This window comes from Cyprinus carpio, chromosome A5 (assembly GCF_018340385.1).
Source record: "Cyprinus carpio isolate SPL01 chromosome A5, ASM1834038v1, whole genome shotgun sequence".
Lineage (NCBI taxonomy): Eukaryota > Metazoa > Chordata > Actinopteri > Cypriniformes > Cyprinidae > Cyprinus > Cyprinus carpio.
The window spans coordinates 12,646,259-12,669,553 of NC_056576.1; the positions used below are offsets into that span (position 1 = coordinate 12,646,259).

The 23,295-nt window shown below is 35.9% G+C and overlaps 1 protein-coding gene across 1 annotated transcript in view; it reads right to left on the bottom strand.

Annotated features, from left to right (window-relative positions):
- Window positions 1-776: 776 nt before the first annotated feature.
- The window catches only part of LOC109055548 (WSC domain-containing protein 2-like), a 45,831-nt gene continuing 23,312 nt past the window's right edge, over window positions 777-23,295 (bottom strand). Inside the window, exons 2-9 of the mRNA XM_042753902.1 lie at window positions 20,446-21,335; window positions 14,779-14,893; window positions 8,041-8,225; window positions 6,602-6,723; window positions 6,331-6,505; window positions 3,691-3,858; window positions 3,400-3,598; window positions 777-1,195 (exon numbers count right to left, since the gene is read on the bottom strand). Coding sequence (XP_042609836.1) covers window positions 841-1,195; window positions 3,400-3,598; window positions 3,691-3,858; window positions 6,331-6,505; window positions 6,602-6,723; window positions 8,041-8,225; window positions 14,779-14,893; window positions 20,446-20,872 — 1,746 coding nt within the window. The 5' untranslated portion in view covers window positions 20,873-21,335 and the 3' untranslated portion in view covers window positions 777-840. The remainder of the gene's footprint in view (window positions 1,196-3,399; window positions 3,599-3,690; window positions 3,859-6,330; window positions 6,506-6,601; window positions 6,724-8,040; window positions 8,226-14,778; window positions 14,894-20,445; window positions 21,336-23,295) is intronic.

Sequence of the window (23,295 nt, forward strand, 5' to 3'; positions counted from 1 at the left end):
TTTGTTTTACTTTGTGAGCACACAATGAAATTATTATTTGTTTAATCATCCACTGCAAATACACCTTAAAACCTCAGTAGAAGAAAAAAGCTAACTTGATGAAACAATCTCAAACTTAAAAGTGCTCTACTAACATAAAACAGAGAAGACTTTGTTGCTTTCATTTAAATCGATAGCTCAATAAGAGCTGCCACATTTGCCTGCAAATCCCTGAAGGCAAGTATCATGTGTTTGTGGTACACCAACATGTTTTCGAGTTGCCCATGCATTTATCTAATGCACATGGTAAGGATTTTGTTTGACTGATCAGTTTTAAGAAGCATCAATACATCATAACAAGGCAATTTACAGATATTTGTGGTAACAGGGAGCTGGGGTTCAGATGTTTTGAAAAATGAAATCACTGTCCATATATTCCCAATGAGACTGAATTGCGTAAAAAGGAGTCCAGTTAGTAGTGTCTAAACAGCTGTCCCGGATGTCTTGATGGCAATAGACACTTTCATAAAATGTGTGAATAGTCATTTTTCTTAATGACTGAACTGAATTTGTAGTTACCACACACTTATTATTGTGCCCTAAGGAAGATGAATCCATGGTGATTAAACTCAAAGCCAAATTGTTGCACAAGCCCATGTCTTACTATGTAGTGTAGATTATTAATGAATGGACAAACAGTCTTCAGCAGTTAATTTTTGCAATACATACCATTCTTAAAAACTGAAAGCAAAGAAGGAGAATGATGATAACCAATTTCACATTCTAGGGGAGGAAAAATGGGTATAGCTGGGGGGGGGGGGGGGTGTGTTGTGAAAAAAAGCATAAGTGAAGAGAGGAGTATCATCTGGGCCTGTACTCTTCAGGTACACCCGGCAGGTTTCTCTTTCTGAGTGCCGTGTCCACAGTCTTAATTAGCCCATCAACACTCGCACGCATCTCTGGCGTATAAGGGTCATATTCAAGCTTCCTCAGCCCTGAGCGTTTGAAGTTCCCATCTTTCTGTCCTTCCACACACAGCAGGCGGTCCTCTGAGACTTCTAGGCCCAGAAAGATTACCATGCCTTTTAACCAAGAGAAAAGGTCCCGTTTTAAATCCTCAAAGTGTACCACTTGAACTTTCTTCCCATATTTCAGCCAGTCTAGTGTGTGGGATGCCCACCATGGAGCATAGTTCTTCACAAACTCCGGCCACTCTCTGATTGAGAGAGAATGAAAGAGTTAACTTCTTGAACTAACTTGAAAATAGCATCTTGTAGTAACATGCTGTGCCATTGTTGGCTAAGATTTAGTGCATTAGAAAAGCTTGACATGTATCTCCAGATGTGTAACAGCACTGCACAAATGTGCCAGACATACCAGACAAATGTACCAAAACAACTTTTTGTTTTTGTTTTGTAAAGGCTGCAATAGTGGAACTGCAAAAGTATATTATTTATCCAGTGACAGCACTTTTCTGAAATGAAGAAGCAGAAGTCAATCATACTCCGAAGTGATGCACTTATTCGTATTCAAGTAATAGAATGTCATTTTCTGCTGATTCTCATCAGTGGAGAGAAAGAAAATAATACAAAAGCTAATGAAGAGCTAATGACTTTTTCACCAAACTGAATGAAATTATCATAATCATGATGTTGGAGGATGTAAAAAGAATGGAATACAAAAGAAATACTTTTTTTTGAGATGCTTCTGCGTTTCGGTTAGTGTGATGCATCAGAAAGAATTAATTATATTATATATTATATTATATTAATAAGCATGCTGACATGGCAACAAGAACAGTGAAACAATATCTGAGGAACATGGTGTTAAATGTTTAAAACTTTATAGAAAATTGTGAAACAAAAACAGGAAGAAGCTCATTTTAGTAAACAAGACACCTAAATGTCACAAGGATATCTTCTCTGTGTGAAAAAAAAAAAAAACTGTAAAGAAGCAGAACAAGAGGAAAACATTGCTTAAAAATGGACTTCATTGGGGTAAAGACAACTTTGCAAAAAGCGATTTACTGACTACTACCATAGTTTACAAACTTTTGATAAATGCAACAACATCTTAGTAAAATTAAATTACATTAACTGCAAGTAAAATGTGTTTTGGGTTAATGGTTTTTATAACCACTAACTATTCAAAATGTATACACTAAAAACCTGTTAAAAACAATTACGGCTTTTGTGTCAGATAAGCGCACACTCTTGACTGCAGTACAGCAAATATAACCCTCAGACTAATGGCAACAGCAAGAACAAAACAGAAGTTCTTTTAAACATTTGATTATAAACACTGGGCTGTTAGCCTACCAAACTGACCTAAGATACAGATAATATTGTGATGAGCTCAGTGAAGACAAAAAAATATGTCAAACCAGAGTGTGTATATGAAAGAGGAGCTGGACGAATAGTAATAGTGAAAAAATATCAGTATAGCAGCAGTTGAAAAGAAAGTTAAAGGAATAGTTTGACCAAAAATAAAAATTTGCTGAAAATGTATTCACCCTCACCATTCAAGGTGTTGACAAATGTCTTTCTTAATCAGAATGGATTTGCAGAAATGTAGGATTACATCACTTGCTCATCAATGGATCCTCTGCAGTGAATGGGTGCCGTCAGAATGAGAGTCCAAACAGCTGATAAAAACACCACAACGATTCACAAGTAATCCACAGTGAAGTGAAAAGCTGTGTGTTTTTAATAAACAAATACATTAAGACGTTTTTAACTTCAAACCATTGTTTCCAGCTAAAATAGTTCTCTATGCATAATATTGCTTTCTCCAGTGAAAAAGTCATCTAATCTGAATCAGGAGAAAAATATGCACAGATCAAGTACTGTTTTAACAGTTTTATAGAATATGTCAGTTGATTTGGATGTGAGAGGACAACAATGGCATTATTATTATTCATTATTATTACCTATTTTTATGATTATTAAGTTATATCATTTATAATAATAATTAATTTATAATAATAATAAATTATAATGAATTATTATTCATTATTATGAATTGTGGCCAGAAGTGATGATTTAAACCTAATACACCTTAATGATAGATTTGTTTCTTACTTCACAAGACATTAATTAAAAGACTAGAGTCATGTGGATTACTTGTGAATCATTGTGGTGTTTTGATCAGCTGTTTGGACTCTCATTCTGACAGCACCCATTCAATGCAGAGGATCCATTGGTAAGCAAGTGATATAATGCTACGTTTCTCCAAATCTGTTCTGATGAAGAAACAAACTCATCTACAGTACATCTCAGACGGCCTGAGGGTGAGTATATCTTCAGTAAACTTTAATTTTTGGGTGAACTATTTCATTAACAGAGACAATAACATGCACATTTCCTATGTGAAATATGTAGAGCGATCACTAGGCTTTAGAACAAGCTTTCATCTCTTACCTTCCCCCTCCAATGAGCTTGAGAGGCAAATCCAATATGGCCACCATACTTTCGGTTAAATTCTGCCATGAGGGCTTTATAAGGGTTCCGGATCATGAGAATGCTGGCGTCAAAGGCCTCAATCTCCTTCCTGCCGCTCTCATGGGTCTTGATACATATGGTTCTACCACTACGCCAGTGATCTCTCTCCCCTTTAAAACCTGCACATGCAGAGAAATCAAAGAGAGAGGAAGACCATCAGCAAGCAAGAGACAAAAAGATGGCCTTATGGAGAACAAAAAGATAAGTTAACCTTTGTTGTACAGTGAGCCATCAAAGTAGTAGCTCCCAGTGTAGTAACCCGTAGCCAGCTCAATAAGGTGACGGGCCCATGTATTCCCTGCGCCTGGGAAACTAGCTAGTGCCACTAAGTGCTTGGAAAAACAAACGGGCAAAAAGCGCCGGTCCATACAACGATTATCTGTAGAGATGAAGAACACATACCAGACCAAACATAAGATACTGAAGTGAAAAAATCCTAAAGTCTAAACAAAAGTCTGCAGTGCTCACCTTTACAGGCACACACTGTACGTACATGTGCAGTTGTCATTTTTCCACAAATTACCATAAATGCTATAAGTGACCATTACAATATGCAAAAACAAAAATAAGTCTTCAAATCACAGAATCTCTGCATTCCTTAAAAGACAGGTAAAATGTCTCAATCAGGTTTGAGTGGCGTGATAAACAGAGGAAAGGCTTATGACGCACATATCACCATGAACATATGCTGCTATTTTCATGAAGTGAGACAAGTTGAATCAGTCTTTTCAAATGTTGTCTTTCTTAGATTTCAAATGTGGTTTGAAGCAGTACATGATGACCATTCGTAATTTGAACCACAGAAAGGATGACTATGAAAACTAAAGAGGAAATGAGATAATGTGTGTTAACAGTTACAGCATGACAAAATTCCTTACTAACCTCATTTGTGTAAAGCTGTAAATAACATGTAAAGCGGTAAATCTTTGTTATCCTTGTGACTTTGTGTTCATTAATCTACACAGGTAATGTTAGTCAAATAAAAAAAAATCAGAATTCTGTGGTTTTGAGGCTGAGTACAAATTTGCATTTGTTTCAGAAGAAGGCTCTGCCTGCCAGTTGCAGCATTTAAGTGTCACAAACATGCATTTATTGAAATCATCTGCAGATATCTGTAAATGCATGATATATTCTATCAATTTAGCGCCAAATAGTCTTTTGTTGAAGCCATGACTTTTGACCACTGTTGAAACCAAAGCAAAAAAAAAAAAAAGCAAACTGTTTACTTTGAAAGCAAACTCAGAGGAAGTGTAGAGGAAGTATGAATTTAGCAGATCTGAGGGTCAACCTTGATAAGTGATAAGCAGCCACAAAATCTCACATACAGGGATGGGCAGTATTTCAGATACATGTATTTAAAATACGTATTTGAAATGCAAAATACTATTTTGTATTTTATATTTTAAAGCCTTTGGAAAAAGTCAAATGTAATTTGTATTTAAATACATTTAAGATTAGTATTTTTGTATTTCCAAAATACATAAAATGCTTTGTGCCAGTCAACCTCTTTATCAGGGAGCAGTGCAGATGTACAGCTCCACTCAGCATTGGGTGAGCGACTTTTCTGGAATAAAATGAAGTGAGGATGTCATGGTCAATTATACGTATTGATTCAAGTTAAAATAGAGCATAGAGCTTAATTTGCCTTCAGTTAACATGAAAGAATAAAAGAGCACCAACAAGGGAAAAATAGCGTTAGCCAATCAGTTTTGATAGTTTATCGATTGTTGTTTTTTATCAACTAGCTTGTCAAATGTGTTTAAAGCATTACTGCATGTTAGGGCTAGTTCATTTAACTTTTTGTAAATCCTTAACATAGAAAAAGGCCAATCGAGGTAATAGTGGTTGAGTAATAGAGTGTGGTGTGCTTGGTGCAGTCGAACTTGTTATAAGTGTGAATTCAAGTTCACACTCGCACGTTGGCAGGCAGTTTTTTGTACGTGCGCTCCGAGATGAAGCAGCGGTAAAAGGAAGAAGTTTGCCGAGTAGTTTGTCAAACAATCATTTTGTGAAGTTTATAAATAAATGGATTTCTTCACATATAAACTGATAAGGTTGTAAGTCATTTTGTAGGACACGTGAAAATGTGAAAGTACACTACATAAACCCACACAAAAGAATCAAATCATATAAAAGTCAGTAAACTTGAGATTATTACTTGTGTCATTAGAACAAAACATACTGTTTAAATATGATAACATATGTATAACACTAAATTAAACAATATTGTTTGAACAATACTGATTAAATAGTACTGAATTGTAACAGTGTTAAATGCTTTTTAAATAAATTAATTAGAAAATTTACATTTTAGATAAACTTTCTAATTTGAATAAACTTCATATACAACAAAATAAACTATACATGATATAATTATAAAAAGTTTTATTTTTTCCTTTTCTTTTTTTTTGTAGTTTTGTATTTCCTACAGGGCAGGATAAGGGAAGAGGTATGTAAAATGGATTTTTTTTTTTTTTTGATTTTTTTTTTTTTTTGCATTCAGAATAGGTCCAGATGGATTTCAGCCAATAGGTATGCCTATTGGATGGCCAATTTCACATGTATTTTGTGTATTTACAAAATACAAAATACTGTATTTGTATTTAAATACATTTTTTCCACGCAGTATTTGAATTTTTATTTGAAATACATTTTCATGTATTTATGCCCATCTCTGCTCACATAGAGCTCATCACACAATTGAAAACACTGTGAAGACCGAATGTGCTGGGCTATATTTCGTGCTTCTATAGTGACGTGTGTTGTCTTAAGAAGGAAAAATTATTGTGCATGTGGGCTGCCTGTGCGTTGGCCTGGGCACATTGTTTTTATCCAAACAAGCTAATGTTACCTTGCACTTGGGTCTGGTACACTACAAAGAAGTCATTGTTTCCACAGCTCTCAAAGTCTTCTCCTTCACAGCGCTGGAGACACAGTTCCTCATCCTCTCGGTCATGCAGGGTGAAGAGGGGAGTAGGAAAGCCACAGTGACATTTTTCTCCAGCCAAGGCTGCCAGAGAGAACTCCTATGACAGACAAAGGAAGAGATCATATAGGATAGACTACAAACACAGTAATAAGAGAGATACTGTACAAGACGCACATCATGCATGCATACTCACTTTCTCTGTGCACATGTCAACACACTTGTCCACTGACATGTTGTTAATAACGGCACTAGCAGGAAGCGCCAGGGTCACGTTGTATGGCCTCTTGAAACATCCCTTGAAGATGGCACTCCCATCTAAAAAGCAAAATAAATAAGTATGAATTTTTAAAGGGTAAAAACGACAAAAAACAACTACATACATACCATTTTCTGAGGAAAATGGGAGTGTTGCTTGTCTATGAATACCTCATCAGCTACTGTTTTGTAAATGTTTTTTGACTGACTGATTAAAAAAATGGAAATCCTCGGGGCCGCAATGGTTTTTGCACGTCCTGATTTTGCTGAGTTAGATGTGTTCCTAGGTCAGCATATTTTGTTGACCCTGGAACAACATTTTAATCCAAAACTTTTGTCTTGAACATATCCCTTCACCTAAACCTAACCTTAACCAGTAATCCCTAAAATCAGAAAAAATAATAGATGAATGACACTGATATACAAGCATCAAACAATGACTGTAATCCTAAACTTCACAAAAACTATAAACTGGTTCTTCAAATCTGATTGGTTAATCACAATGTTCACACAAAGATGTTGATCCAGGAACATGTCGCACTTGGTAAAACCAGGCTCTGCCAATGGTTTTATCAAAGGCTAAGTTGTTCCTGCACAACTACTGCATTGTTTATCACATACGCACACAGACATCCTGTCACATGAGAAAAGTGCTTATTCAGGAAACACAGGGTGGAATGTCACAAGTTTCTGCCTGTGCTATTTTTGATTAATAAAGGAAACAAGAGGCATAAGGAAAAGGGTCAAGGATGTGCCATAAAGATCTGGAAATGGATATGAAAATCGTGAGAAGGAGCTAAACAATGCTGGAAAAAGTTTTCAGAGATACAATAGATAGACACAAATGATTGAGATAGGAAAAAAACAAACATGCAACAAACAAAGTGATAGATTTTTTCCACAATCACTAGAAGAAAATATTAATTAATTCTAAATGGATTCTAATTAATATTAATGGATTCTAAAAACAGCTTAAAGATAAACAAGACTTCCTGTTAACACTTAACATTAAGGTCTCATTTGTTAACATTAGGACAATATATTTTTACAGCATTTATTAATCTTTGTTTATTGTTCATATTAGTTCACAGCACATTAACTAAATTTAACCAACTGTAACCTTTTAAATTAAAAGTGGATTAATAAATAATGATATTAACTTTAAGATTAATAAATGCTGTAGAAGTATTGTTCCTTGTTAGTTCATGTCAACTGAAGCAGTTAATATTAACAAATGAGACCTTACATAATGGCTTACCCAATTTCCTGTAAGAAATAAGTCATTTGTTCCTTTCTGCTTTTGAGATTGACAGATACATGCAAGTGTGAGCTTGCAGATGCATGTGTGTAAGTGTATGTGTGTGTCAGGATACTCACATCTGCGGGCCGACTCCTGGCTCAGCTCCAGTCTATATATGGACAGTCGATTAGGTCCTCCACAGAGGTTACTCTTCTCCCCTTTACACTCCATATTACATTCAGTCTCTGACACATTGGGTGCCTGGATCTTATGGCCACAGTAGCACTCGGCTCCAAACTCCAGACCCGCATAGAGATAACCCCTAATAACACAAGACAGAGAGAAATCATCATTATTCATTCAGTTCATTGCAATGTCAGGGCAGACTGCCATTGATCTGACATGCTAAGCTATGGTTCTTATGAAGAAGTGCGATATGAAGCCATGTTTGTTATCCTGTTCCCAACACTGACACTTCTCTACTCTATCACAGTTAATAAAAGTGCCCAAAATATCAACAAAATGTGCAAAAATGTTTAAAAAATGTTTAAAAAAATGCACAAACAGAAAGAGATAATAGAAACTGTACAATAGACTTTTCTGGGTGCATACAAACCAGAACAAAATATTGGCGATATTCACTCAAAACTGAGGTGCAAAAGCTCAGATCAATGAGGTCTGCAATCAATCAGTTCCAAAATTAAACATTTGGTAATAATATGGCATTTTTTTGTAGGCCAGTCATTTTTTTTTTTATAGGGAAAAGGTACAATAAGTACAAACCCGATTCCAAAAAAGTTGGGACACTGTAAAAATTGTGAATAAAAACAGAATGCAATGATGGGGAAGCTTCAAATTTCAATATTTTATTCAGAATACAACATAAATGACATATCACATGTTTAAACTGACAAAAATGTATCATTTTAAGGGAAAAATAAGTTGATTTTAAATTTCATGGCATCAACACATCTCAAAAAAGTTGGGACAAGGCCATGTTTACCACTGTGTGGCATCCCCTCTTCTTTTTATAACAGTCTGCAAACGTCTGAGGACTGAGGAGACAAGTTGCTCAAGTTTAGGAATAGGAATGTTGTTCCATTCTTGTCTAATACAGGCTTTTAGTTGCTCAACTGTCTTAGGTCTTCTTTGTCGCATCTTCCTCTTTATGATGCGGGCAAATGTTTTCTATGGGTGAAAGATCTGGACTGCAGGCTGGCCATTTCAGTACCCGGATCCTTCTTCTACGCAGCCATGATGTTGTAATTGATTTGCCATTGTCATGTTGGAAAATGCAAGGTCTTCCCTGAAAGAGACGACGTCTGGATGTGAGCATATGTTGTTCTAGAACTTGGATATACCTTTCAGCATTGATGGTGCCTTTCCAGATGTGTAAGCTGCCCATGCCACACGCACTCATGCAACCCCATACCATCAGAGATGCAGGCTTCTGAACTGAGCGCTGATAACAACTTGGGTTGTCCTTGTCCTCTTTAGTCCGGATGACATGGAGTCCCAGTTTCCCAAAAAGAACTTCAAATTTTGATTTGTCTGACCACAGAACAGTTTTCCCACTTTCCCACAGTCTATTTTAAATGAGCCTTGGCCCAGAGAAAACGCCTGCGGTTCTGGATCATGTTTAGATATGGCTTCTTTTTTGACTTATAGAGTTTTATCTGGCATCGGCGCATGGCACAGTGGATTGTGTTCACCGACAATGTTATCTGGAAGTATTCCTGAGCCCATGTTGTGATTTCCATTACAGTAACATTCCTGTATGTGATGCAGTGCCGTTTAAGGGCCCGAAGATCACGGGCATCCAGTATGGTTTTCTGGCCTTGACCCTTACGCACAGAGATTGTTCCAGATTCTCTGAAATTCTGGATGATATTATGCACGTAGATGATGATAACTTCAAACTCTTTACAGTTTTTCTCTGAGAAACTCCTTTCTGATATTGCTCCACTATTTTTCGTCGCAGCATTGGGGGAATTTGTGATCCTCTGCCCATCTTGACTTCTGAGAGACACTGCCACTCTGAGAGGCTCTTTTTATACCCAATCATGTTGCCAATTGAACTAATAAGTTGCAAAATGGTCCTCCAGCTGTTCCTTATATGTACATTTAACTTTTCCGGCCTCTTATTGCTACCTGTCCCATCGTTTTTGGAATGGGTAGCTCTCATGAAATCCAAAATGAGCCAATATTTGGCATGACATTTCAAAATGTCTCACTTTCAACATTTGATATGTTATCTATATTCTTTTGTGAACAAAATATAAGTTTATGAGATTTTTAAATTATTCCATTCCTTTATTTTACTCACAATTTGTACAGTGTCCCAACTTTTTTAATCGGGTTTGTACAAACATTATGTGAAGTTGTTATACCTGTTTGAGCAAAGTCAATAGATTTTAGTCAAATGTGATAACATTTGAAAATCTTCCACAGGTCAAAATGACTGGACACAATATGAGGGTTAAAAAAAAAAACCCCCCGGAAAGAAAGACGGAAAAACAAACAAACATATGAATGGCTGAACTGTTTACAAGAAGATCTATAACATCCATTTAGCAAACAGACAAAGTGAATTTTCATAAACACTTTAAACGCACTGAGAGAAATGCAATTATTCCATAGTAAACAATATTCTACATAAAAATAGACTGCACAAGTCAAATCACCTTTATTTGTATAGCACTTTATATAATATCGATTGTGTCAAAGCAGCTTTACAATGTCAAGCAGGAAAATAGTTTGTCAATAATGCAAGAAGACAATAACAAAGAATCATTTTTCCAGCTAAAGTCAGTGCATTGATGATTCAGTGATATTATCATCCAGTTCAGCTCTCTTCTAGTGTTTGTGCAATCAGTCAAGCATCCCCAACTAAGCAGGCCAAAGGAGACAGTGGCAAGGAACCAAAACTCCATCAGTGACAGAAATGGAGAAAAAAACAGAAACCAGACAATACATACTTTAAACAATAACAATAAACAAATAAGCGTAAAAAACAATGGGAGGTCAGGGATAAATTAGTATAGCCATTGTTTTTACAAAAAAACACATATGCATTACTGCATATATGTTCACTGGGTCATGATATAGCCTAGTAGTTAAGTATTTGGGGTGGTAGCTGAAAAAATGTAGGTTAAACAAGTGGTGTTTCATGAACTGTCACATTTGCCACATGATCAAGTTACTTAATAACAGGGTGTTCAGGGGGAGTGTAATGAGTTTCCTTTATACTGAGGGCCTTTGTGGTGAACATGGGTGTGCATGTAGATACAGATCTTGTAAACGACAGAAAGCATGTGGTTTATTCAGGGGTTTAGCTAGCAGATGGGCCTGATGTCCATAGGCCTACCCACTATGATGAATAGGCCCCAAGTGCAGGCTGATCCACTTCATTCTATAAAGACGGGAACACATTACTCTCAGGCTGATTATGAATGTAATTTTGGCTCATCCAGTGTTTTCAGTTGGTGTTTAAAGTCGTTTAGTGTGCAGTGTCTAAAGAATTTTGCCAAGAATGTTGCCAGATGTCCTCACAAAGATTATTTTTATATTTGCGACTGACGCCAACGACTAACTGCACCTATTTCCGAATATCTAGGCCTATTAATATTAATAATGAATGAAAATTCATTAAAAAACATTATATAATATGAATAATATAATTTTATACTCTTCAATTATATCTAATATATTTGAGGAAATATGATGAGGAAATACAGTGCCTTGAATCTTTAAACATTTACTGTAGAATGAAGAAATGAAAATTAAAATATCCTATACAAATAACATTTTTAATGACTTGTTTCGGAATAAATAAAGCAGTATTTCATTTTTTTGTTCTAACTGCTACTCAGGTTTTGTATGTGGACAGGTTATAGCTTTAGTTCTCTTGTATGTTGATATTCTATGACTTAATGGACAGTGATACAAGTTCACATCTGTGTTTTGCATTCGTATTAGTTGAGCAGACATTCGTGACCTTGCGTGAGAAAATCTTTCTACACAGCTTCTAACTTTATAGTTTGAGTGGCCTATTGTAATCTGCAACAGTATTTAGGGATTGGGGCTATAGTGAATGACTTTAGGTTATGTTGACAATAGGCACATTCATGACAGAGACAGAGATGTGGTAGTTTTACTATGTGTGTCTTCCACTGTGTTCTATGGTTTGTTTTTCAATAGGATAAAAGAAAAAATTTAAATAACCAGAATACTGAGTCTGACTCCGTCCATTAGTTACTAGTTCACGCTCACTTTTGGCCAGGCCCGACCAAAAACAAAATTCTGCCTACGTCACTGGTTTTATTGTTCTTACACTAACCAGCAGTTTTCCTTTCCTCAAATTCAGAAATGAATGCAAGTTACTCTGTTTTGCTTAAGGAGTCAGTTTAAATTCAGCTCATGCACTATGTGAAGTTTAGTTCCCAAGCACTCTCGGAAAGGTTTTGCCATTTGGAAATTGCACTGTGCCTTTGTTTGAAGTTTTGTTGTTAAATCTAAAACATCTGGTTGGACCATAGAGAGTTACTGTGCTCTCCAGTCCTCGACACCCCTTCCTTTCCAACTCTCTTATTTTCAGATTTTTAAACAATGTGAGCACTGTCTAGCTGACATTCTGGTTTAAAAGCTTCAAAGAACTGTTGTCCATAACATAGAGCTGTCCTTTGAAACAAGATGCATGAGGGCGATTTCACATGCATGATTGTATATCAAAGGAGGACAGTATAAGAATGTCTTTCTTCAGTTTCTGGCTCATCCCTCTGCAGGCTGCGTCTTCTCCTAATTTCTTCAATATGGGAGGCAGGATTCTTGAACGTTGTGAGTGGGAGCTTTGGGCTGCTTTTGTTGGCTCTCTCTCTCAAATTGCTCATTCTGTAACTCACATTGCTCCCTTTAAAGCAGTCCTGACGCCAAAATCCCTCAACCCTTTTTCTTCCCTCTCTATCTTTCTGTGGCTTTTCCAAGTCAAAGACTGATGTTAAGAATAAATGGAAGCGATAGGGATGAGGTACTGAATAAAGAGGAAGTAAACAAGAATGCTAACAGGAATGAAAGTGAAAAGCAACATGAATAGTTCACCCAAACATGAAAATTCATTTTCTCACTCTAATGTTGTCCCAAACCTGCATGTCTCTCTTTTTTTTTTTTTTACTGTGGAAAAACTGGTTGGTTGTTATTTTCATGAAATAATAATGAATGGTGATGCCACAAGCATGTAAAAGCAAAATAAAATGATCATTAAATTAGACAATAAGACATTTCAAGACTTTTGAGGACATACTATTGCATTGTGTGAGAAGCAAACCCAAAAAGTCACTATATTCACTGATAATTTATCAAGTGAGCAGCAAACTGCAGGAACTGGATCAGTGAATCAATCATGATCTTGACTGACTGATGAATGTTTGTTGTTCTCTGGCATTAGCCAGAGCACACTATGAGGGAGCAAACTTCCAAGGGAGCCTCAAAATGACTTAAAATACGACAAAACAAGCTACAAAATAAGCTAAAAAAAAAAAAAGTCAATCAAGATATGCATACTTTATTTCTACTCTCCCTCAACAACTATATTTTTTCTTTGAAGAAACATTTCGATGGTCTTGGAAAACAAGGAAGCCTAATTTTGAAAGTGAGATTTCTAGACTTGTAATGTAAATTAATAAAATCTTCAAGCGCCATAAGCACTTTTTAAATCCATATCTTTATTCCTAATCCAGTAAAACGTAACAATTAGAGTATAATGTCACTTTAGAGATAAAAAAAGAGTGGGATCCCTAAAGCACATTCAGCTCTCAAAACTTCTGGAATCATGAATTTTATTTAAAAGAAATAAGTTTAATTTAATTTGAAATAGTTAAGCTCCTTTTTTAAATTTATGGAAATTTACAGAAAATTTATCTGGACAATTGGGGGCTTTGGAGCCTAAAAAGTTTGAGAACCATTGATCAACCAATTCATTAAAAATATCAGATTTAAAAGTTCAGTTAATAATGACTTAAATTTTGATCAGTTTGTTTAGATTCCTGTACATTTAAGTTCCTGTTTCATTCAGTTTCTATCATATGCCTTAGTATGACTGAGTCGTACTGACCATCTTTACTTTCATAATGTTTACGCTAATGCACCTTGTTCAAATTTAAAAGCTTTAGTTCTGATTCATTGTTGTACCACAGAAAAGAACAATCCGTGCAATTCTTCAGTATCTCTTCAGTGTATTCCAAAGAAAAAGAAACTACATCAGAGTTGGAAAGAAATGTGGAAAAGTTTTTTTTTTTTTTTTAATGAACTATCCCTAACGGAACATTTTTTAAACAATTGTGAGCACACATCATGAAAATGATATTTAAAGCACAAATCTTAGTGACATGAAACATCAGGTGACTATCAGGGGAACGGCATATCTGAGAACCCTGCCCTCTCAGTTAATCAAGGGTTAAGGGAATTAGATTAGTGTAATGAGTGTTAAATGCTTATGTTTGTCAGTTAAGGGTCATCATCTCTAGGGTGAGAGCAATTACATGTTTATGATGACTTAATGTGTATGTATGTGTATCGTACATGTTAATATGTTAACAGAGTGTTTGTGTGGATGTGTGAGTCCATTTTCTACCAACATTGTTGGGATGAAATGTCATCTTAAAAGGACAGTAAAACTTGAAATCATTTGTTTGTGGGGAACAGTCATCTGTTAGTCACACATAAAAAGTTTAAACAAACTTGTGGTCTGTGGTTAGGGCACAAAAAACATCATTAAGCAGAGTATATAAACCACAGCCTACAATTCAAAAGAAAGTCCTTATCATGACACAAAAGTGTGTGTTCTTGTACATGGGGATAAAACGTTTCAATTGACATACCTCTCAGCACAGCTGTCCTGGCAACGGAAGACAGTCATTTTTTTGTAGTCAAAAAAGGAAACCCCTCTAAGAGCCCGTTTCTGTGTGTCATCAACATAACAGCCGATGTACTTTGCTAAAAAGAGAAAGATGTTAAAAAAATATTACTGCTAATTCCAGTACCAACAATTTGAGAAAAAGAAATAAAGTGCTGATTTGAACTCTCTTCACATGTAAATCCTGTTGATTCAAAAAAGGAATAACATTCAACATGGTAAAGCATATTTAATCGTGTTTAAAAGTTGAAACACAACACCATCTAGTGGCCAAACAGTAAAATCACAATCAGATCTTTATGACTTTGCTCTGGACCAGGGAATTTTTACATATTTATTTGTTCAGTTAAAATATTCACATTTTAAGGACGCTAATTCTAGTACCAACAATTTGAGAAAAAGAAAAAAAGTGCTGATTTGAACTCTCTTCACATGTAAATCCTGCTGATTCAGGAAAGGAATAACATTCAACATTGTAAAGTACGTTTAATCGTTTTAAAAAGATGAAACACAACTCCATCTAGTGGCCAAACAGTAAAATCACAATCAGATCTTTATGGCTTTGCTCTGGACCAGGCAATTTTACATATTTATATGTTCAGTTAATATATTCACATTTTAAGGACGCAAAGCATCACTTTAAGGTATTTCAAACACGCTGAAAGCATTTATAAAATTGTATTACACATTTTTTATTAATAAATTAACATCAGATAATTGTTACAGATCTAAATATTATAAGTATGTGAAATATTGTGAATGGTATGTTATAGTTTATTATTCTATTACACTAGTTAACACAAGAATATTTATTTGTGACCCTGGACCACAAAACCAGTCTTAAGTATCATTTTGTTTCAAAATTTAGATTTTATATATCATCTGAAAGCTGAATAAAATAAGGTTTGTTGGGATAGGACAATATTTGGCTGAGATACAACTATTTGAAAATCCTGAATCTGAGGGTGCAAAAAAATAAAAATACTGAGAAAATTGCCTATAAAGTTGACCAAATGAAGTTCTTAGCGATGCATTATACTAATCAAAAATTAAGTTTTTATATATTTCCAGTAGGAAATATACAAAATATCTTAAAGGAACATGATCTTTACTTAATATCCTAATGATTTTTGGCATAAAAGAAAAATCAATAATTCTGACCCATACAATGTATTTTTGATCATTGCTAAAAATATACCCCAGCAATTTAAGACTGGTTTTGTAGTCCAGGGTCACATTTAGTATATTTAAGTCTGTAATAATTAATTAGCTATAATTTGTGTGTATTTTAATGTTTATTCTGGTACAATGCTTCTCTCCATCGACTTCCATTGCAACTGCATTATGCATTGTAGAGTAGCTGTATGTAGAACACCATTTCATATGTAAACAGCCTGTGACATAAGACATTATAAAACATCAAGAGTTTGGATATGGTCACATTGTTCCAGGCATTTTGTTCTCGAAAACATTCACAGTCTGATGCACTGATGCATCATCTGCTTCATCAATCTCATCATTTGTGACACACACATGCACAAAAATGATCCAAAACGCCCTGTTGCATGACATCCATTCTTCCTCTGTAATCTCATCAGTCCCCATTAGGTTTTAATGTATTTTCTAATAGCTGAGATAAGCTGGTTCTGTCACATACACACTTACCAGCACAACATTACAGTAATTGCAATTGTCTAAAAAGCAGTGAGCAGGATCCCGAGCTGTGAGTTAATCGTATATCATGAGGGCAAGCTCAGTAATCTGCTTTATCTACAAGTCAAGCTCTATTCAGTCATCACTGGACTGGCATTCTGTGAAGCAGCTAAGTGCAAGGATGAAACACTCACTAGCAGCATGACTACAGAGATAATGATGCTCTGCTGTACTCACATGATGAGGTCTCTGCATGAACCGTTTGCTCTGAACATATGAAATATAATGAAGAGGGGAACAGGGATGAATTATAATAGTTTCACATAACATTTAAATAAATCTCAATATCATAACATTTTTATTTTAAGATCAAATTTGCCTCTAAATTTTATTTTGTTAACCAGAATGCTAAAACTTTGTAAATATATATTTTATAAAAAATAGGCCTATATCCTATTTAATGTAAAAAAGATAGGTCTTTTTCTTTGCTTTTGTGTGTCTGATATTTGGCCATTACATTATATATAATAATAACATTAATATTATTACTACTATGACAGACATGAACATGGTAAAAGTTCTAAAAGTGTCCTGAGGGAGGCAGAGTGGAGACAGAGACAGCACATGGAAGACAAAAAAGGAATATTGTCTCTCAACATGACCTCGAAATTTACCCCCCTATGCTTTAATACATGTCCATGATCTTCATGATTCAATGGTACATGCTATTTTAAAATTATAAATATAATAATTATATTTAAATCTATTATAGAAATATTACACAAATACAGCTTTCTCTGCAATTATTATATCATTAGTTCTGTTAAATCAATTCCGCTTTATTTCTCCTCATTCAACATCCTGTTTCACCCAAAAATACATCAGATTACGAAATGAAAAAGGATTGTACTTCCACATGTAGCACTTGTACTTAAAAACACTACTCTGTAAACTCGCAACATAACAGAGAGTGACAGTCATGCATTTCCACCTCTGTACTGTCAGCCTGTCTGCTGCTGTTGTAGAGTACAGACAAGGATGTTGGGTGTCTGAGATCATGTTCCTGTCCTTGACTTCCTTGAAGATTTGTTGTGTCTTTACAATCATGAAGATACAATCGGCACAATTATTACATAGTGGCTTCCTCTTTATCAGAAGTAGACTGCTAAAGTCATACAACATCTGACTGTTAAAATTGAAGAGTGCAGTTTTTTTTATTGGAGGCCCTGAGGGTTACACTTGAGAACCATCTGTTCAAACCTCTTAAACTTCACTATGGATAAAGGCGATGACCTGAGACTTAGAAAATCCACTTATTGGCTTTCTTTTGCCTTTTTGTGGGTTTCTGTGTAAACAATAGTGAGTTAGCTCAGGGCACTGTGGTGAGACTTGTGGAATCAGTCCGTCTTTCACAGAGGAAAATGCTTTAATTTTGCAAGGACCCACAAAGTTCACTTGTAACTTGCGCCTAAAAAAATGATTGCAATATCATATTTCTGCTTCATACATCCAAGACCTTCACCAAACACCCTCAAACATGCTTTTACAGAGGACAAAATATGATACAAGTCACATCATGTATATTCAATGGGATTAGGGCTGTGCGATTAATCGAAATCGAATCGCGATCTGAGATGTTGTGATTTGCTAATCACGAATGCCTGTGATGTGGACGTGATATTACTTTGTTCAAGAGCATATGCATGATTGCCAGCCTTGAGTGGCAGCCTTACTAATCAATAGAGTGAGCACACCTCCGTATAAATCAGCACTGCAAACTAAAAAAAAACAAAAACAAAACCGGAAAGCGGGATGAGACAGAGAAGGATTAAGCTTCAACGGGGTCAGATCAAATAAGGCAAAAAAAAAAAATCTTATGTAAGAGCTGCGTCTCAAACAAAAAAGGTAATTTGCAAGAGCTGCGTCTCAATCATTTTTTACAGGATAACAGGATAACGATACACATACTTTGCTGCACATTATTGACAATATTGAGCTGAAGCTTGACTGCAAATTTAAAATCGCAAATCAAATCACAATCACAATATCTGTCAAAAAAAATCTCAATTAGATATTTTCCCCATATCGCACAGCCCTAAATGGGATCACCTCAAAGAAGAAGTTTTATTTCAAAGATTAATGAACTGACTTTATGTTTATGTACAGGAATATTGGGGATTTGAGAAAGTCATATTTTTCCAGCTCCACAAAACTTAACCATAACTAACCCATCAATGCTTTCACTTTGATCATTCAAATGAAGTTTTATTAAAAGCATCAAGTTTATTTTTTTCTATACTGCTTATTCTGTTAATTAAACAAAAATGAATTATCATACATTTCCTGATTTTAAGATTATTTTGTGCCTACTGCTCAGCAACAAGATATTTAGGAGCTATGAAACATCAACTGAAGGCTATGAACTAACAAATGTGCTATTCTACAATCATTAGAAAAAAAACTCAGACACACATTTATTATTTACTTAAACAGTCACCAAAAGGGCACTTCATTCCTCCAGCTTAAAGCTTTAAAGACAGAGGTGCTTTGCCATACTCCACTGAGCTTCAACTACGGCCTTAATACCATGACGACTGTCTGCAACAACTGACCACTGACATGCTGAATCATTCTCTTCTGATCTCAAAGGCTCAATCACCTCATTCTAATCAACAGCCACATTGTGCTTCACAGGGCACACAGTGTTTACTGTGTACTCACAGCACCGAGTGCACTTCATTTGACAAAAATGAGCTCATTGTGGATGCCCTGCAGCACTTGAGTCACACAGATTATTTTTTAGTATTATGATGATATCATGTAAATGCACAATTCTATATATACCATATAGGATGTTATAAATCCATGTTTTATATATGCAGTGACTTATCAGGTAAATTTAACTCTCCACTTCCTGTGAAGTGATATATTGATGTATATGCACTTATTCCTCATGATGCTCGCAGTGCCCTTCAAATTAAACACATATGGCATATATGGAACCTCAGCAGGATAACTGGTTTTCCCTGTAAAGTCACTTCGTTTGCAGGACACTACTGGGCAATTGGAACACTCATAGTGTTTCTATAATCACAAAGTTCCTCCTTTAAGACACTAAATTAAGACTCTTTCTCCACTGAGTGTCTGAGGTTGCAATCATTAGAGGAGAACTGTGTCTTGACAGAAGTGCAACATTGATAATTTATTTTTTAAACACACATAAATCACATGTGCCATGTCAGTGCGAGAACATGCAAATATTCTGCATTCTGTTAAATAAGCTAAATCCTCTGTGCATACCAAGATGAAAAGACAAAAACTGAGAGCAGTGCTTTAAATGCTTAATAACCGCATAGACCAGCATGGTCAATCAGCTTCATCAGACATACTGTTCTTGTCAACTACTGTAGCTTCACCAGCAAAATGGCTGGTGAACGTTATCTTATGTCCCCCCCACCCCCAAAATAAATAAATACTTAAATAAAAAAATGTAAAATACAAATTAAATCAGTATTTGGGTCATATTTTCAAGTGTAAATATCTAAACATAATTACATAAGATACATTTAAGATATTTTAACTGATTTTATTTTACAAAATGACAAGATTTGATGTCTTGTTTTTATACAAATCTAACCATTTTTGTGAGGTGATTGTTTAAAACAATAAAAAATTTTTACTGCTTTTAGCATAAACCTTTTTCAAAATCTTGTTTTTTAAATAATCTGATTATTTTTTATTTATTATTATTATTATTATTATCATTATTGTTGTTGTTGTTATTTTTATTTTTTTTTTGCAGTGTAGTATTAATCAGGTTGGACTGGAATGGAAGTTTATTCAATGCTACTGGTTTGGCCAATAGTCTGGCTATACATTCTTGAAATTATGGTTAATATAAGAGCATTTTCTATGACTATAACTGGTCAAGATTGCCTGAGGTTAAATCTTGGTGAAATGGTAATGGAACTGTTCCTACCTCTCCCATTATCCATCTCTTTGGTGGTTTTTTCTTTGGCTCCATGACTCCAGCTGCTGGTATGATCGACTCCTCTTCCGGCCCACTCTGGTATATGCTGTGCCCCATTTTCCTTCATCCACGGGGGTCCAAATCTCCGGGGGGTTCTCCGTGTCTCCTTAAATACCCTTCCTAGAAGCCCGAGACCATCAGAGGTAGAGCTCCCACCACCTGTGCTGGCCCCACCTTCAGATATAAGTGGGTCACGGCCGCTTCCAGAAGCTCCAGTGGTGGAAGTGTCGCTGGAGAATCCGGAGTGGAGGAAAACAAGACTGCCAGCAGTGAGGTAGAGGAGGATAAAAGAGAAAAAGCGTACCGGTTTACGCCGGAAATAGCGGTGGATCTTCAGCAGCGGTCTGGCCATGATGGGCTCTCGAGCCACACGCATTGGCCTTCGATGTTACACAGGAACATATAAAATCAGAGACAGCACCTTCCCATAACTTCTATTGTCATACGAGTCCCTTTGAAACATTAAAACAATCCCCAAAACAGGAAACAGTAGTTGTAATGATAACAGTACTGACGCTTAACACAGTTTGTCCATCCGTTAGGGACCTTAAAGTCTGAAGACACTTGCCCAGCTTTCCTCTGTAGCAGCATGCAGGAATGTGTCCGTGTCCTCTGTCTTTCTACATCCCCAAAGAGGCAGCGACAGAGGAGAACGGTGCTACCCCAGAGGCCATGTTGTGAAAGACGAGTGGCAGTGAAGACTGAAAGATGATATTGCCGTGGCGACGCTTTCACTCCTGTTATCGGACTCTTGCTCTCCTGAGGCCTTGTTTCCCACCAAGCTGTCCGTCAATCAAAAGCAGTGCTGATTCACTCCTGACTCAGGCCTCACTCACAGACTGAAAAATACAAAATGACAAATACTGAACAAGGAGTATTTACTGATGAGGTCTCTGTGCAAAGAAAAATACTTTATCTGAAAGCAAGTAAGGAGAGTTTAAATTCAATAACAGGCTGCAGAAGCATTATTCATGACCACCCAAACCATCAAACACAGAAGTAAGAACCTTTTGAGCAATTGTTGGCTTTGTAGAAGTTTGCCAACAAGAGACTGCACCAATTTATGCAACAGCTACACTAAAGAATACAGAGGATGGTCACATTTTATGTCCAAAAGTTGTTCAGCTTGAGGACTTTTGTCTTTTCATAAATATCTCCAGAAGACAAGGTTCTTATTTATAAAACGCCCATCTTGTGATTGAACATAAATGGATTGGTTCTTCTGTTGATCTTTTATTTTCTCATAACAATCATTACTTCAACATTACATCACTCAGAGTTACACATTGCCAAAAACTCATTAATTTGCTTCAAAGAATGAAACGACCAAAAAAGTGTTTCACGGCAGAGGAAATGGAAATAAATCTGTCATGATGATATTGTCACAATGTTACTTATTAGCATAGCAAAAATAAAATAACTTTACAACCACATCAAAAATAATTTTCTAAATTACATTTTTTTTCTCATTTTCCAGTAAAAAATATCTAAACATTTTTAAAACAAGAATAATTAACTTTAGGAAAAAAATGCATATTAAGACTCATATTCAGAGAATATAACTTGAAGTCTTTTTCACGCTCAATTAAAACCTTGAAAACATCCAAACATCCTTAAAAAAATGTATATAAGAAGGGGAAAAAAGTCACAGGCCCCTCCCACGACTGTTGATGGACACTGCTGTTTTAGCACAGACTAGGGTGACCAAACGTGCCATTTTCCCTGGACACGTCCTGGCCAGGATTTCTATATTGCCTAAAATATCCACGTTTTGGCTTTGTTTGCGCTGCGCAGACAAATTGTTGTATGACAAAGTGTCATACACTGATGTCACTTTGATGTCATACACCGATCGGTATGCTCAGCGCTGCTTCAAGTCGAACACTAAAATGTACACGGATTTGCATCGCTTTGACCCTTCTCTGTAGAACGATTGGTCGATTACGTACAATATCTGCATGTTTTTGGTCAAACGATCATTACCTTCATTAAGTATGAAGACAGGAAACCAAAGTCAAAACCTGGATATTTTAGGCAATAAATAAATCCTGGCCAGGACGGGTCCTAGGAAAATGGCACGTTTGGTCACCCTGAGTGAGCACAGACCCACCCTGACCCACCCTGAGTGAGCTGTAAACAGTCCGCCATTGTTTCGACACTGGAGAAGATGTAGACATGAATGCTGTTTTACACAACCACTGAGGAAATTTAACCAAAGTATGTTGCAGTGCAGACCATTCATGAAGACCTTAAAGAATCATACCAACTTGTGGAAAATGGGCATCCGAAGTCCCTTTTAAGGTTCAAGGTTCAAAGTTTATTACAGTATAAGCCCAAAGCCCAAACAGCAAAAAAACAGGATTGTGTACATTTAATGTGTACATTTTGTGAATTTGTAAAATATCTTTGAGTTAAAAGAATTTACTTTAGAATCAAAACTGTTAGATATTAAGACATATTCAGAGAATAGATATAATACAAGTTTATTTTTCAAAATCCAACTGACCCTTCGCAAAGAAAACTACCCCCATTGTTTACTATGTCCGACAAGCCATATATCATCACGCAGTGAAAATTACATCATGAAGCAAAGAGGACACTGACAAATGTGCCCACAGACAAGACAGAGCAGGTTACTTTTGGTATGAAAAAAAGTCTCAGCTTTCAAATTTTGGCATTTTGTAAGAAATTCAAACAATAAATACTGTTTTGTGCCTCTTTAATGCCTCATGCAGATTCAAGCAGCATGTGAACCCATCTCTTCCTACTAGTTACAGCATGAAATAAACATGGATGAAC